The sequence below is a fragment of the Penicillium pulvis genome (assembly GCF_028828015.1).
Source record: "Penicillium pulvis strain IBT 33274 chromosome Unknown contig_12_segment0_segment0, whole genome shotgun sequence".
Classification (NCBI taxonomy): Eukaryota; Fungi; Ascomycota; class Eurotiomycetes; order Eurotiales; family Aspergillaceae; genus Penicillium; species Penicillium pulvis.
Window position 1 is genome coordinate 2463019 of NW_026643072.1, and position 16745 is coordinate 2479763.

Genomic DNA, 16745 nt, shown 5'->3' on the forward strand with positions numbered 1-16745 from the left:
GCTGAGAACAGAAACGGCCTGACGCGACTTACCGTCGTGCCTGCCCCGGCTCGTTACATCTGTAGCGTGCAGTAGCGCACCCACCGGCGGTCGATGTCAGTATAACATAGGCTCCTTACGGGGCCTTGCGCGCTAATCAGGACTCGGGTACGTGCACACCGCAGAAACCCCTCGATCACCCCTCGATACGATTCAACTCGGGGTCTGAACCACCCCCTGTACCAAGAAAATGCTTTTTTCGTATTCATTGGCTCGCGCAATGCAGAAATATGATCAAGACTGCGCCCGGGAAGGCGGGCTGCAGAAATTACATCGAACCGTGCAACATGTTATGTACGGTACATCCTGGTGGGGTTAACACTCCAGCAGGTTGATTCGGCGACCATGAGAGTGCTTGCCTTTCGTGCTTGGTGCTTGGTGCTTGGCGGGCCCAGAATGATGGCCGAAGCTCGGGCTCGAAAGGCGACTGGGTTGGTTAATATGGACAAACTTTATTTCGTTCATTTGGTCAATTGGGGTCAAGCCACATTGATAGCTTGGTGACTGTACGGGGCAAATAAGGCCGAATAAATCATGGATCGACGTGTTTTCCAATGTAGCTTTTTGGCCCCTAGAGAGGCGAACACCATGGTTACATGGCTTACGTCGTACATGAGTAGATCGCTTATCTGTAGATGGCTCTCATCGGATCGACATGAATCATTGCCTTTTGTTCAATGACATTTTCCGTCTCCCGCTCCTTCTGTGGGTCTCGGAGCTCGCGTCTCCGTTGATATGACGTCTTTGCATCTCACCTCCGCTTGAAAAGGAAGGAGGTTTTATGTTCAGTTATCTGCCCAACGATTTTCAATTGATAGTGACTTGAAGTGATATCAGATAAAATGGATGTGTACATACCTCTGATCTATAGCCTAATGGCCAATGATCGCTATGCAAAAGCGCTCATGACTATCTCCGAAACATTGAGACAGATATGTCATCTCCAGGTATGTCTACCTTCGATACTATATGTAGTGTAATCCAGAAAATGCAATTGGCATGAGTGAACTGCTTTGCCCCAAAAGTAAGACCTCCCGACCGACGAAGCTGGAATTGTCGCCAATGTTTACAGGCTCGTTGCTTCCCCGGTTGGAATCTTCAGTATGGCTATCGATAACGAAAGGCCAAGCTGGTAGTGGGACTCAGGGATTATAGGGAATCTAAATAATTTGGAAAAGTTTTGTCTGAAGGATAAATCGGTAGGTTTCATGACAGGAAGTAGTCGTGAAGTTGAGACCTCGCTTCGGACTGTGATTATTTTCGACTCGTGACAACTTTGGGTGTTCCCTGCAGGATGTCAAATCATAACATAATAGCTCGCTTTACATTTTACGACCTTCAGATTGATACTTCACCGGTAATGTTCAAGCTTGCACTCAATATGGCAGGTTCTGATCTTTGCAAGACAGAAGGTCTCGGGGCAAATAAGGTCAGAGGACGGGTTCCACGGTGGTCTGTGGACTAGCGATAGGCATAGTTCGCATCAAGTTCTCGATGATCGTATCGTCCGAGCCGTAGGATCAGCTTGGAGGGGCCGCGACGTTGAGTATGAAGTCCAAGAACTGCTTTTTCTAGGAATCCTGGCCTCTTATTGGTTGAGAGCTCAATGAGCGTGGCTTTGGACCCACCCAATACCAGTTTGCCTGCTCTCTTGGTGTTCACATACAACATAGGCCCTGTAATCGATCAAACCCGTATTGATTCAGAATCGAATACTTATTTGAAAGTGCTTAATATTTGATTCCTATCGATTCTACAGGTGCATCAGAATGGCCTTTCTTCTAAATCTTTTTATCGTTCTTGGTCTCGGAACATTACTACAATCCTCACTATGGATTGGCTGCTTACCTACTTTAGCTACTCTTTCAAGATAATGATGTTTATTACGCAGCGGGTATAGCACGCTAGAGTCTTGAGCTAGGCTACATCTAATCAGCATGATAACTAACTCTGTATGATACATGCGATTATCTCAGGCCTAGGGAGTTTGAGTCTATATCCTAATCACAACTTCCCTTTAGTCACTTCATAATATGTACCTAGTTGCTAGACTGACCCTTCTATCCATAGGCTGCTTTTAGACCACTATTGTTTTTACATCTTTATTCACTTCACACCTCTATGGAAAAGTTTCGATATCATCTCAATGCTAACTACATTGACAGTGACTGTTCGTTCTGTGCAGCTGAGCTATTTGAGCTTTGTCGAGAGCAATGGGAGCTGGTACAGTCTCGCCATGGAGATGTGCAAGCAGATACTGGAGAACATTCTATGGTTAGATCGAGATACCACCTCATGTCTGAGTACTACGATTGTTGATTCAGGAATTGTTGATTCATGGCACAAATGTCCGCATGAAAGAGCAGTTTGGGTGGAGAAGCAGTTGCAGGACTTTCTCTACGGCAAGGAGCAGATGCCTTTTGACCCAAATATTAGGATATGTTTCGGGATTGGAGCATGGAAAAGTTTGTTTGTGCCTAGCTTTGAACGCCTCTACGATACAAACAGAGTTTTGAAGATTAAAAGCATTGTCAAATGAAAGAAAGTAAATTGCTCAACTCTGGCAGAAGTTTTTTTATCAGCAGTACATGCTGAGCATGGGAGAAGAATCTATTACATGATCGCCGTATATACTATACAGGCTCAGGCTCCTGGGCTTCATCATTTTCAATTTGTGGCCCAGTGTTCTCCCTCTTCTGCAAGGATGATCTCAACTTGTGATTTTTTATAAACATGGCGCAAGTGAAACCCACGATCGCGAAGGCTGCGGCGAGCTGGAAAGTGCCATGCAGCGCATACATATGGCGAGCTTGGAATTGGTTGCTACTATCATCAGCATGGAACTGATGTAAGTGCTGATAGCTGACTGTCGAATTCGGTGAGGCAACTTGACCTTGCTCATTGGGGTCTGCAGTTGGTTGGTTGAGGCGGTTGCGAAACAAGACGCCGGCAACCGACAGTCCGATGGTTGGGCCAATGGATCGGAATGTAAGTAGTACAGATGTCGAAGTGGCCTGCATTTCATGCGGAATTGCACTGAGCAAAGCAAGGAGCAGTACAGTTAGAAGTCCACCGTATCCGAACCCGTAAACAAACTGGTATATCATAGCCAAGACAGGTGGTGAGTGGAGGGAGAGCGTTGCAATTCCTACCGAGCCAATTACGATGCACATGGGCTGGTTAACCTTCCAAATTCCGTACTTTCCAGAAAGACTGGTGACAAGCCCAACTGTAAAAGACCCCAGCCCACCACCAATCGGCTCGGGGAGAAGCAGAACTCCCGTCTGACTGGTAGAGTGTCCCCGCAGCTGCAGATATAGAGGGACATAATACATCAACGTGTACATTGTCATTGACATAAATGCAGTGCACAGACAGGCTGCTAACACCGTAGGCTGGCCCAGGACAGTCAATGGAATGATGGGTTCCTTAGCAAAGCGTAACTCGATCGTGAGGAAGATGGCAAATAATAGCGCCGCCAGAAGCAGAGGAATAACCGACTGTCGTTCTTCACTATTCACATAGATAAGAAACAATGCTAAGGACGAGACCAATGTGATTGAGCCTCCGTAGTCAATTCGCCGCAATCGGAGGCGGAAACTGGTATTTCCCATTTCTTCCTGGGGCAGAAAAATAGCCATACAAGTCCCAGCAGTGACCGAGATTGGCGCAAGCATAATAAACGCCCATCGCCAGCCTAGAGCATCATTGACCGCACCTCCAACCACCGCTCCACAGCCCATACCACCAGTGAATGCGATGATGGACATACTATGCCAGATACCGCGATATCGGGGTGGAATACGATCAGATGAGATATAGGTGGCAATCGAGCTACAGCCACCTCCCCCAATACCGGCAATGACCCGTCCCAAAATAAGCATTGTACGCGTACGGGCAAATCCACATGTCAGGTTACCAAGAGTGAACACCAGCGTCGCAAAGATAAAACTGGGCTTCCGGCCAAAGATGTCACTGAGTTTTCCAGTCAATGGCTGTGTCGCGGCCTGGCCTATGAGGTACCCGGCACCAAGCCATGAGATGATGGCGAGGGAATGAAACTCGCCTGCGATCGTTGACGATAGAGTGGAGGTTATGGTGCCATCTGGTTCCGTTAGTGAGGAGTTACAGAGCCCTTGTGCTAGAACTCACCAGCAGCAGCAACAAACGAGGCAATTGTACCCGACAGAATTGCCGCGATTACCCTCCACGTCAGAGCGCGTTCCTCCGGGTGAGGAGAGACCAGGGGCGTCTCTTCAGAGGCCATGATATTAGACCTGGGAAGCACGTAGAATGTAAAAACAGAAAAATGAGCGACGTGGATGAGGAGGCGAGTTCTCGTGCGGGAGAGCTGGGAATCATATAATTACAAAGATATTTTCTTTTTCATCATCGGAGGCAATCGGTGTTCCGAGCAGGGAACTAATACTCCAGTGGGACAAAATTGCAGATCATGGTTCGATTGATCTCTTCGTGGAACGCCACAATGCACATTCAGGTCCAATCAAATGCGACCCTAGAAGCCGTGTTCAACACAGCTACATACAGGGCCTTGGGCTGACAAAAGTAAGGGGTGATTCAGCTGCCCCTTTCTGGGATTATGTAATAGGATGTCGGACATGTAATATGGTTGCATGGGTGCTGTACATTATCAATAGAGAGATACTCGAGGTGGTAACAGATCTGACTGCTTTAGTTGTCACCATGTCAATATTTGAACTGGTGATCGCCAGTCCGCTAGCCTCAAACGGCCCGCCCCGCCCATGAGCCCGATGCGGGCCGCCCATATGGGTAAAACCCATGGGCCTCATGGGCCTCGGAATACACACAAGAGGCTCCATGAAAAATGCCATGTGCCGCAATACTTCAAACGGGTCGGACCCAAGAATAGCGATACAGAATTGTCGTACACTAGGTACTACTACACTGCAACGACACGGTCATCCATAAAGGATTTCAGCTATCAACGTTCCAAGGTTGCTTCGTTATCTTAGATGTGCATTCGATCTAGGCAATCATGCAGGTGATGTCCTCATATATTATTTATATATCTCTTTGTGTATTGCGCGATATATCATCTAGTGGTGAGCGAACCCCCTCTAAGGCACAAACATGTATGGGACTTCTTTGAGCAAACTGGAAGCACGGAATCTAATCTAGTTATCTTGACAATTTAGAAGTGTAAGAAGCCTGGAGCGACATAAGAAATAACTGAAAGATCCGGAAGACATGATAACGCGGTTTGAACGTCAAGCAACCTGCTACCAGCAGCTTGTCAGTATCTCCCCAAATCTCCCCTCGCGCAACGCTGTGTAGACCTTGCTCACTTGGGAGCCGATGGACTCCTTTCCTTGAGACTTTGCTCTGTTGTATGTCGGGTGAGCCTCAATTCCCCTGTGCGTTGGCACCTTCAGTTCATCACGGACAAACGTGTACAGCTTCTGAGATGTACTGCAGAGATATCCTTTTGTTGGGGGGTCGGCCAGGAACTTAGTCCGCGTGGCATCATAGCTCTGCTGCAGAGTATCGGCCACGCTGTTCTTCCACTGCCCGGCTACCATGTCTTGCGAAATGCCAGCATCTGGAAGGAGGCTAAGGAAGGCGCCCACTGAGTGATTCGCCGTCGTCACAGAGCGGTCGCGAAGATCTTTTGTGCTGCTTCGGTCCCAGTGATGCATGAGCTCCTCCCAAACGGTCGCTTGGATTTTCTCAAGGTGCGCAGGAGCGGCCGACGGGAAAACGTTCACCGTAATGCTTTCAATCTTGGGGCGTACATCCTTGATGAATTCTTCTTGGAGCACACGTTGATCCACGGCTTGGCACAGGACGTATAAATAGCTTGCCAGCATCAGCGATAGCACTTCGACAGCATCACCAGCATAACGACAGCTGATGAATGCCAGAGAATTGATCCCCTGGTTATGCATCTCAGCTGATTGAACGTGATTGCTGATAGGATGATTCAAATATCCAAGCTCCGATGTGTAAGACGCCATGTTGATATCTATGCCCTTGAACGCGAACGACAGGCTTGGGTCGTCCATGCTCAAGTTCGGGGGCAAGCCGTTACTCAAGGCGGGATTGATCAACTCAGAGCACTGGGAGAAGATCATCTTCCCTATCATTTGCATCGCGCTCAATGTTTTTTCCATAGACGAGGTGATCGCTGTAGCCTGGAAATTACCACCGTGGTAGATTTCTCCGTCCGCCGGGTTGATGAGTGGATTATCCGTTGTTGAGTTTAGTTCAGCCCGGATCTGGTCGAATGCCAAAGCCATGTTCTCAATATTCGGACCAATCCACTGCGTAGCTGTTCGTAGAGCGTACCGATCCTGAGCCAGACCATGGTGTGCGGGTCCTCCAGCCGGGGTGGCCAGTTTTGAGTCACTCAGGAAATTATATATATTCTTTGCTGCCTCAATCTGACCATCGTGAGGGCGTACTGCTGCAATGAAAGGATGATAGTTAGATGTCATACCTTTCATTGCTTCGGTTCCCATAGCTGTTAAAAGCTGGGAAAGGAGGACTAGCTGCTTGGCTTCAAACATGACCAAGCTTGCCGCACCACAACTAAATGCAGTTCCGTTCAATAGTCCGAGCCCTTCTTTAGGAGCAAAATCCAGGGGCTCCAATTTCATCTCTCGGAGAGCTTGGTCAGCCCCTATTATTTCTCCATTTGGCGTGTGAATTGATATGTCCGGGTTCCCTTCTAGTGCGCCGGCGATGTATGAAAGCGGCGTTAGATCTCCCGAGGCTGAAATACTCCCTCTGAGGGGAACCACGGGGGTCATGGAGTTGCACAGGAAGGCGATCATGTGCTCAATCACCTGTGGCCGGACAGCTGAGTGACCACGTAGCAGGGAGTTGCATCTCACAAGCATTGCAGCTCTGACTACCGGTATAGGCATGCTGTGACTTTTCAGGGAATGAAGGCTCACGTGGCGGGAAGCCTCTCGTCCTCTGTCAGATGGTAGTAATACCGCTGAGTTCTGGTGTTGAATTAATGCCTGCTGGAGAGCAATATAGTTGTTCGTTCGAGTATCTGCACTACCCCCGAAGCCAGTGTTGACTCCGTAAACAATCTCACCCCGGTTGAGCTTCTGATTCAGAAGATCCACACTTTCTTCCAAGGCTTGAAGAACCTGTGGATTTGTGGTCATAGCCACATTGCAATCATGGCTATAGTCATCGGTTCATATGTTAGTATAAATCTAGGGAACCGGATTAGTGCGGGAAGGGTTATCAGACCGAGCAACGGCCACAACAGCGCCTAAGTCTAGAAATTGACCATCCAAAGAGACTTGTGTGCCTTTATTCAAGAGGTTCTGCGTTCTGCGACATGTTTGAAGTGTAGTATCGGTAAAGGACAGCTTGAAGCTTGGCTTCCGATTGAGGGTAGGGTCCTCTGTATACACAGGAGAGATAGATGCTTCGCCCATTGTAACAATTTGCATATAAAAGTAGTCACAAAGTATGAAGGTGTAGGGAAGGAGGGTATAAATAGTCAGGCGCAATTCAAATAGTTGGAACTGTCACATGTGATGACATCCGATAAGCTATCGCCTATCTGCGCATCCATAGCGCTCACATTGCTTATTCTGTCTTACCCAAGTCTGGCCACCAAACTTGTAAAAGATTCGAACCATTTGCATGGTCAATTCTGGTAGGATGAACTGTTTGGATATCATATACCTTGACGTCATAAAATCAAATAGTTCACTGCCCAATGCAGAAAATAATCAGCGGTGCAACGTCCTTCAGCTCCCCATGTCGATGGAGAAGGTTTGTTGTGAGTTTAATAGGGTTGAAACACAAAACCCAATAGCTCACCACAGCTTGCTTTATCGCGGACCGATTAGCCGATGCATGGGTTTATCTTGATAAATCGCTTATCCTGTCAGACAGATTCTCAGCCACATTGCAGCCATTGCAGCGTTGTCAGACAGTTGGCAGAAGCCTTCTGGAGATAAGCACAATCAGAAACGGTTGAAGTGGCGAGTGAGTTCTCCTGATTGATTTCAGCTTCAGCCCATTCTTCAAATTTGCACTTTTTTGCTTTTTTTCAGCCACAAGGAATAGTCGATCGACAAAGTTTGCCGATTACGTAGCCGAAACTCAGCCGTAAAGTCTAGCACATGTTGCAGCAGCATGATTACGATAGTATGGCCATGATAGTTAGCGGGCGCATATTGTCTGATGTAAGCTTTCTCTTTGGTATGCTCAGATTTGAAATAATGCCTATCTGATGACTTGCATGACAGAGAAACAAGGAGAATTGCCATGTCAAGTTCATTCCTCGGCAAGTGCCTCACGACGGGTCTTGCTGTTCGGGTCGAAGTAGGGCGTCTCGCCGATTCCAACCGCACGGTGACCTGTACGAGCGCCCAATCCAGCGAAATCGAATATGGCAGTGTGGTAAACCGTGCGGTTATCCCAAATTGCTGAGTACCAATTAGACACCTGTATCACCCAAAAAAAGTATGCGGGGTGAAGAACTAACCGAGATCATAAGGATTCTCCCATCGATGTCTCAGCTGAGTATCATGTTCCTCGACGATCATCTGCAGGAACCAATCGTGCAGCCGCCTGCTTTCATCAGAGGTCACGTCGTTTATCTTTACAACGTGATTGCCAACTGCAAAAAGACTCTTCCATCCGGTGACTGGGTTGGTGCGAACGACCGGGTGGACAGCGCTGAGAGAGGTTCCAACGTTATTGGGGGACCCGCGAGGCTCGGCATAGAGCTCATATCCCTTCTCAGCGGCCGAGATTGGTAATCTGGTCTGGGCGAAAGTGGCAGTCAGACCTTCGAGGAAACTGCGGTATGCAGGGGAGATCTTGTCATAGATTTCACAAGAAGAGGCCCACATTGTGTCTACATGCTAGCAATCAGAATCGTGTGAAATATGGACTGGAGCTGTCACGGGATGAGGGATTACCTCCGCCGGTTTCGGGCATTTTGACGAGCTTCAGGATCGAGTAGTCGGCGGGATTCGGCTCATAGCTGGTATCTGTATGCCAACTATTTCTGATATCCGCGGGCCTATTCTTCCAAAGATCCTCTGCTGGATTAGCGGCTTTATCTGTGGTGATAACGTTGAGTTCCGGGTCTTTATCAAGGTTGTAGTTGGTCAGAGGGTGAATGTGCAGTTTTGAGGTGTCTGGTTTGCCAGTGAGCACACCCAGACGCTGGGCCAACTCCTTTTGAAGCTCATCGGTAAGGTTGTTTTGAGCGCGGAAGAATACGACGCCTCGCCGAGAGACTGCTCATGCTCATTAGCGAGGTACCAGCAAGCCCGGAAACCAGATGCGTGTGCCTACTGGTAATAGCCAAGTCGCGGAGAAGCTCATCGCTGTTTGGAGCCTTCATCCATTCCACCAGGTTGGCATCAGGGAATTCGGTTCCGACTATAGGAGTGGATTTGAAGGATTTGTAGTTATGAAGGACACCCTTCAGCTTCAAAGGCTCCCTCATGAGCGAGCTTTTGCTGTGGCCATTTGGCACCAATGGCACATCATGAGTGATAGCCATCGTGATAAAAAGGTACAAACCTCAGTAAGGAAATTGGCGCGACCAACTTCAGTACTAGAGCCTTATTTATGCCGGGACGTGTGCCTGAAAAATAAGACGTAACAAGGACATGCTTGCTCCACTTATTATTCCATGGCCAGCTCCCGCTAAGGCGCATACTCCCTATGCAACTGCATGCCTGCTCCACATATTGTTTCGCCAGCGGTACGCATGTGCAGCGGGGAAGACTGAACATGTCAATCTTGTGGGCAGCGACAAGAAATGGCGTCTGCGGCTCGGATTGGGGCGTGGCAATATGTAATTTACAGCTGCGCCTAGACCACTCGATCTTGCTGCAATTACCTCCTGCAACCTTAGTCTGTGATGAATTGATCTCCACTTCCAAGGTTTACATCTGTAGACCATGCAGCACGGATGTGCATATGCCGCTTACGAGCAAGTCACCTCGGTCACCGACTCCTGTAACTATAATTCTTAGAGCAAAGGTACCGATTCTTCTCTTTCGTGATTAACAAGGATGGCTGTTACCATATGCGGGTAAGTGGATAGTGTAATCGATGAACAGTGTATACACAGCTCGAAATGAGCTATTATTTATTTCTCCTGTTGTAGACATTTTCCTAATATTCAGCTACAATCATCTCTTTCCCAAACCCGCCCACTTCTTTCCTCTGATTCTCCAGACAATTTCAAAGCTCCATTGCCTCAAAATTAGATTTTGCCATCACTATGGGCTCCAACGGTCCCAACGGTCAGCACGCCAATGGCAAACTCTCGAGCACAAATCGCGCTGCTACCACCGAAGCTGCCCTTCTGGCCGAAAACAACTTTTCCGCCAAGAATTATCAGTCGCTTCCCATTGTATTTTCCCGTGCTCAGGGAGCCTCCGTCTGGGATCCTGAGGGAAAACATTATCTCGACTTCCACTCTGCTTCCACTGCCCTCAACCATGGCCATTGCCACCCAAAGCTCGTCGCTGCACTTGTCGAGCAGGCATCACGACTAACCCTCACCTCCCGTGCCTTTCACAACGATGTATACCCTCAATTCGCCGAGATGATGACCAAACTCTTTGGATACGATAGGGTTCTGCCCTCCAGCACTGGTGCGGAAGCTTCCGAAACTGCTATCAAGGTTGCTCGAAAATGGGCGTATAAGATCAAGGGGGTTCCTCAGGACCAAGCCATTGTTCTCGGTGCGGCGGGCAACCATCACGGACGAACAGTAAGTGATTATGAATTATGAAAATGCAGCCTTGCGCGCAAAATCCTGACAAGTATGTATAGTTGGCCTCGATTTCCTTGGCCTCTGATGATATGTCACGGGAGAATTACGGCCCATTGATTCCTAACGTTAGCTGCTCCATTCCTGGAACTGATAAGCTGATCAAGTATAATGATAAAGCTGCATTACGAGAGGCTTTTGAGGCAGCAGGCTTCAACCTGGCTGCCTTTGTAATTGAACCTATACAAGGCGATGCAGGTGTTATTGTGGCCGATGACGATTACCTCCAGGAGGCCAGAGCCCTCTGTGACGAGCATAACGTTTTGTTGGTTTGCGATGAGATCCAGACCGGTATTGCTCGGACTGGAAAGTTGCTCGGTCACTACTGGAGCGGAATCAAGCCTGACATGGTGCTTCTGGGAAAGACTATGACTGGTGGCATGTACCCTGTTTCCTGTGTTCTGGGTAACAACGAAGTGATGCTCACCGTTGAGCCTGGAACCCATGGATCGACCTACGGAGGTAATCCCCTCGGTGCGGCAGTCGCCATGCGTGCGCTTCAAGTTGTCGAGGAAGAACATTTGATTGAGCGTGCTGAGCACCTTGGTAATGTTCTACGTGACGGTCTGAGGGCTATCCAGGCCCAAAGCCCCATGATTGAAACAGTGCGTGGTAGGGGGTTGCTAAATGCTTTTGTCATCGATCAGTCCAAAACCAATGGACATACGGGTATAGAGCTATGCGAGCTCATGAAAAAGAAGGGACTTTTGGTGAGTGAAGGCTCTTCAAGTCCGCATTAGATTTTGTCTGGTTAACGGTTGTGCAGCTCAAATCCAGCCGAACAGGTGTCATCCGCATTGCCCCTCCCCTCGTCGTCACCGATGAAGAGCTCGAGCGAGGTCTCGACATTATTAAGCAATCCATACAAGAGCTCCCTAGTCTCCCCAAGTCTACATAGTGGTGTCGAAGAGAGAACACTGGGGTAATTAGAGTCCGCTTCAAGTTTGACGAAGAATATATTCCAACTGCCTTTTTACCTCTTAGCCTTACTAAGGTCCTTTTTCTTACTTGGCTCACTTCAACTCAGAGTAATGGCTAGATTGTTCCAAAGTCATTATTCTTGAAAGACTTGATTTGCCTCGGGCTCGTCACTCTGAAGGACGCGTTTAAGGCTTGGTGAATGTATTTTATATTCCCGGTTCCGAAATCTCTTATCTAGATACTTCAGTGTCTATATCTAGCTCATATTAGCCAAGAAAAAAGGCCTTTATGGTTTCAATCATATGGGCCGGTCTCTATCGCATTCCGGACAATTCCCACAGCTTTGTAGTTTTCATCTTCATGAAATCACTGATATCCAATACTTCCGTCGCTTCCCCACAGATTTTGTCCTCACAATCTTGCGGGAAAAACATCTGAATCGCCTTCATCATGGCAGTCTTGTCTGACCATGTCCGTGGTACCGTTTCGTGTTCCCTCAAAACCCGAAGTACAGTCGGTAGTTGATAGGCAGGCATGTCCTTGGACAAGTCGGTTCTGAGAGATTTCAAGTCGATCTTCTCCATACCATCGTGGAATCGCACTAAGGCAGCTGTTCTGGTATCGCATTGTGGATCTTCAACCGGCAGAATATATCCCTCTGCGACATAAGGAAGCGCAGTCAGACTGGACTCGACTTGTGCTCGAGGGACTTTATAAGTGTAGAACTTGAACACTGTTGAATAAAAATGTTAGATAAAATAGCTTTGAATTTTAGGTGGTCCTCACAATCCATGTTTGCTCTTCCTTTGAAAATATAGCGTCCATTCTGGAGGATGGCTAAGTCTCCAGTCTTGAAGAACCCCTCTGAGTCAAAACGTTCCGCAGTAGCATCTGGTAAGTTCAGGTAACTGATAGGTCAAGTAGAGATTGTTAGTACTTTGGTTGCACTTTCTGTGAGAGGAGATTCATACCCAAGAAACAAGGAAGGGGTCTTGACAAGAACTTCCCCTTCTTCTCCTTCGGATAGCTTCATAACCACATTTGGAAGAGGTGTTCCCAGGTCAGCCTGGGTCACAACTATGTCAGTTAATATTAACAAGAAAGAGCGCGAAGCATCTCACCTCCGCACTTCCCGATCTCTCATCGCAACTAGCTATCTCTTGCGACTCCGTAGACCCATATTGTATCCTAAGCAGCCGCCCACCGCGCATTTCTTGCCAAAATTGCTTGACTCGATCTGAAGGCATAGCTCCTGTTGCAGCTGCATCGCGAAGGTACTGGACTCCCTCGATGTATTCCCTGACTTTAGGATCCGGCAATTTTGCAATGTGAGTCTGAAAGTGTTTCATCATACCGTACCAAAAGGTAGGAGACAAGGTGATCTTGGTTCCAGTTTTCTCACGAAGCTTCTCCCAAATCAGGTTATAGTTGCGGCCGAAGTTGTGAACCTCGACACGAACCCCCACGAGAAGCATTTGAAATACTTTTGTGAAGTAAATAGACCAAAATGCTCCTCTTGGTATTATGCAAAGCTCGTCGTTTTCCTCGGTCTCTTCTTCCAACCGAGCATACTTATTGAGAGACCGACGGGCGTGGAGTACACCCTTTGGTGGCCCAGTCGTTCCTGAGGTAAAGAACAATATACTAGGCGTTTCTTCGGACACCGCAAGGCCTGGATCAAGGGTATAACGGGTCACTGGAAGTAGACGGTTGACGTCGTCGTGATTACTCTCAATAACAAGGGAAGGGATATCGACTTCCTTTCGGATCTGGGTGGCGAGGTCGACTAGCTCCGTGCTAGCAATGAGACAGCGTGCATCGCATAGGCGAAGAATGTATGATGCTTCGGCTGGAAGCGCACCCGTAGCTGTCCAAAAGTTGTGGTTAATCATCAGAACATGAATCTTTGTGGTGAGACTCACGCATCGGCACAACTACTCCACCAAGGGCCAGGACCGCAAGAACCCCGACGATGAATTCATAGCCATTTGGGGCCAACAGAGCAACATAGAAACCGCCAGGTTTATCAAAAGTAGATCGTTCCAGGAGTTCTGCGAGCTTTTGCTGGAGTTTCACAGTGCCATCGAGAATATGACGATAGCCAAATTGCGTGTCGCGACTACAGTCATTGACGATAACTTTATCTTCTCTCTGAGTGGCAAGCTTCAGCAGTCTGCAGAAAAGGGGGTCTTTTGGTAATGTAGGGGTATATGAGATCGTCATGGTCTCAAGATTTATGGGATTGCAGCAGTGTTCGCATGAGAGGTCAAAGTATTGGGAGAATGTTGAGGATATATTGACATTTGCTGGTGTGCTATGGAATCTTCTATTACAAAAGCAAGTCAGGACCTGGTAATTTCTATCGGCGGCCACTTCTTGAAAACCTTGGGTGTGTAGGCACGTACTGACCGCGATCAATAATTTCAGAGAATATACGTGCCTGTAAACCTGGGGGCGAAAGACACATGACAATTGCCTCTCATTCGATGCTACACCCCGCTTGGTCTCCGATTTGGTCTCTCCACTTACCTGCATTTCGTACCTGCAACTGTCAGCATGCACATCCTTGATACATCATATTCCAAGGTTCCAATTATACCCTTTTGGCACTAAGGTTATGCAGGATAGATTGAAGTGGGTCACGCAGTGAGGTGGAAACAGCGCAGGTGCAGAGTGGATCCGTCTATAAAAGGGTGTGATATTATTGGTTCCAGTGCTTTCAGTGAGATGATGGCAAGTTTCGGTTCGAGTTGCAATTTCAGCTCAGTCTACAGTTTGTACCAGCCATTCCAAGATTCCAGATAGCTTCAGTCACAGCTTCAATAACCAAATACATCCACCCATGCCTTACAACACCCTTTTACAGGCTGTACCACCACAACTTGGTTTCCACATAGTCGATGACATCTTGAGCTTCGAATGAGAAAGACAGATTAGTCAGAGGTAAGAATCTAGCAGACATCATATCCATGGGTATCATACCAGTATTGAATTGGTCTGTATCTTCATCCGTAATGTATATGTCAAACCTCTAGATGATGGGTCAATAACATTCAGGCAATCAACTGATCATGGGGTGATTAACCTCTCGAAGAGCAACTACCATCTGAGACTTTCTCAAGTCGTCCGCGATGAAGTAATTCTGGAGATTGGCGTTCATAATATCCTAGACGCAACCGAAATTAGATCATTCCCGCATTTCACTATTATTATTACACATGAAAACACAAACACATACCTCATTGAGGGGCATTTCGAATTGTTGAGCAATGATGGCCTTCACATTACTCACGAGGTTCGCCATTTTGTGAATGTTGAGGGTTGATTTATGAAGTCTTCAAGTGATAAGGCCGCGATATTGGAATCATAATTGATATATAAAACGATGCTTAGGTGAATAATGCGGGGTTGAAGCAATATGATCTGTATAAGCCAGGTCTATTTGAAAAGGGCTCCAAAGATGTGACACGATCTGTATGACAGTATTGGCGCAGATTTTCTATCTTATTTACCGAATATTAGCATTTTGATGCAAATCGAGAATCTTGTTCTGGCAGCGCCTAGGTTGGCTACGGCGTACGAAAAACAGGTTCAAAGTGCAGTGAGTTGACCCCAAGGTGCATAGTATGGGATACCCACTATAAGCTATCAACACTTACTCAACCAATCAGAGACTGCATAATTCTGAAGTAGAAAACTGGCAAGCGCGATTTGCAATCCAGCTGTGCTACATATGATGTGTTTGAGAATCTGCAACTCCAAAGGCTCTTTCCGTCCTCATTGGCCCAACCACCTGCAGCTAAGCCACGTCACAACCACAGATCTAATACATAGGCTCGAATTCCGATTCCGCTGCGCTAGCTTCAACTCTTTAATTGAGATCTGACCGGAGATTTGCCTTCAGAGGCTTGAGAGCCGGCTCGCCGTTTTTCTCCCGCATGGGTACATTCTCATTGGCTCCATAAGCAGCTTTGCTGTATATCTGCAGATATTCAGTGGCCGATGTGCATATGGCATCAATGTCACCATGAATAATGAACGCATTCCAGCCCATCTCTAGCCTAAGCTCAACACCAGAAGGGGAGATACCAAATCCCATGATCGGAAGATTATTGGCCTTTGCAGCGTCCCGGATCTTCTCAAGAGCAGCAAGGTAAACAGGCTCATCACCATCCAGAGACCCATGTGCAAGATTCATGCTCATACGTAGATCCCCGGTGCCAACGAAAAGGCCGTCAACTATGGGACGTATTAGCGCTTGCGTGCGGGGAAAATAACAGGGTCAGATGGTATTAACACGCACCACCTGGTACTCTGCAAATCTCTTCGACATTTTCCAAACCCTCTAGATCCTCAATTTGACAGATCACCGCTGCATGGTTGTCCCACACGTCGTAGGTGGTCTGGCCTTCGGGTGTCCTATTCTGCCGCTCGCCAATCAGGGCAGCAGGTGGGAAGCTCCGGTCCCCCATTGGCGGAAACCGGCACAAACGTACCAATTCTTCTGCCTGTTTAGCATTTTGAATGTGAGGCATGACTACTCCACCTGCTCCAGCACCCAGAGCATAATTGAATAGCTCTGGTGAACAACTTGGGATGCGGACGAATGGTACCATTGAGCCGTTTGAGTGAAGCTGAATCGTTCGAATCATATCGACAAGTAGGGTGGCATTGAAAGGCGCATGCTCCTGCGTAAAATTAGACCCACCGATGCTTATTCACAACACATTCGGGTCATTTCAAGGCACAGGGCTCTCACTGCGTCTAAGAAACAGAAATGATACGGTGTCGCAGAAATAACTCGCGCCGCTTCTGGATGGGGAATCCGGCATCCAGTACCCCAGAGCAGCTCACCGGATTCCAACATAGCCTTGAAATTTGTAGGTTGAGCCAAGCTCAAGGCATTGTAGTCCTTTGTATTGAGCATTTTGACTTCTACACGCATCGTGTTCAGTGAATATTGTGACAG

The 16745-nt window shown here is 47.7% G+C and overlaps 6 protein-coding genes across 6 annotated transcripts; 1 reads left to right on the forward strand and 5 right to left on the reverse strand.

The window, feature by feature from the left end:
* Positions 1 to 2672: 2672 nt before the first annotated feature.
* On the reverse strand, positions 2673 to 4306 carry N7503_002140 (uncharacterized protein; the record flags this gene model as incomplete). The annotated part of the gene is made up of 2 exons (XM_057061687.1): positions 2673 to 4144; positions 4192 to 4306. 2 exons carry the CDS (start codon positions 4304 to 4306, stop codon positions 2673 to 2675), a joined length of 1587 nt encoding a protein of 528 aa, XP_056925649.1.
* Positions 4307 to 5300: 994 nt separating this feature from the next.
* On the reverse strand, positions 5301 to 7478 carry N7503_002141 (L-Aspartase-like protein; the record flags this gene model as incomplete). The annotated part of the gene is made up of 2 exons (XM_057061688.1): positions 5301 to 7218; positions 7288 to 7478. 2 exons carry the CDS (start codon positions 7476 to 7478, stop codon positions 5301 to 5303), a joined length of 2109 nt encoding a protein of 702 aa, XP_056925650.1.
* An 850-nt stretch (positions 7479 to 8328) lies between these two features.
* On the reverse strand, positions 8329 to 9571 carry N7503_002142 (TauD/TfdA dioxygenase family protein; the record flags this gene model as incomplete). The annotated part of the gene is made up of 4 exons (XM_057061689.1): positions 8329 to 8480; positions 8540 to 8914; positions 8979 to 9302; positions 9361 to 9571. 4 exons carry the CDS (start codon positions 9569 to 9571, stop codon positions 8329 to 8331), a joined length of 1062 nt encoding a protein of 353 aa, XP_056925651.1.
* Positions 9572 to 10300: 729 nt separating this feature from the next.
* On the forward strand, positions 10301 to 11753 carry N7503_002143 (ornithine aminotransferase; the record flags this gene model as incomplete). The annotated part of the gene is made up of 3 exons (XM_057061690.1): positions 10301 to 10795; positions 10858 to 11565; positions 11622 to 11753. 3 exons carry the CDS (start codon positions 10301 to 10303, stop codon positions 11751 to 11753), a joined length of 1335 nt encoding a protein of 444 aa, XP_056925652.1.
* Positions 11754 to 12090: 337 nt separating this feature from the next.
* Positions 12091 to 13999, reverse strand: N7503_002144 (class I adenylate-forming enzyme family protein; the record flags this gene model as incomplete). The annotated part of the gene is made up of 5 exons (XM_057061691.1): positions 12091 to 12509; positions 12563 to 12684; positions 12748 to 12842; positions 12898 to 13643; positions 13699 to 13999. 5 exons carry the CDS (start codon positions 13997 to 13999, stop codon positions 12091 to 12093), a joined length of 1683 nt encoding a protein of 560 aa, XP_056925653.1.
* Positions 14000 to 15647: 1648 nt separating this feature from the next.
* N7503_002145 (HpcH/HpaI aldolase family protein) lies at positions 15648 to 16721 on the reverse strand (the record flags this gene model as incomplete). Its single annotated transcript, XM_057061692.1, has 3 exons — positions 15648 to 16015; positions 16080 to 16464; positions 16536 to 16721. The coding sequence occupies 3 exons, from the start codon at positions 16719 to 16721 to the stop codon at positions 15648 to 15650; spliced, it is 939 nt and encodes a 312-aa protein (XP_056925654.1).
* Positions 16722 to 16745: the final 24 nt, after the last annotated feature.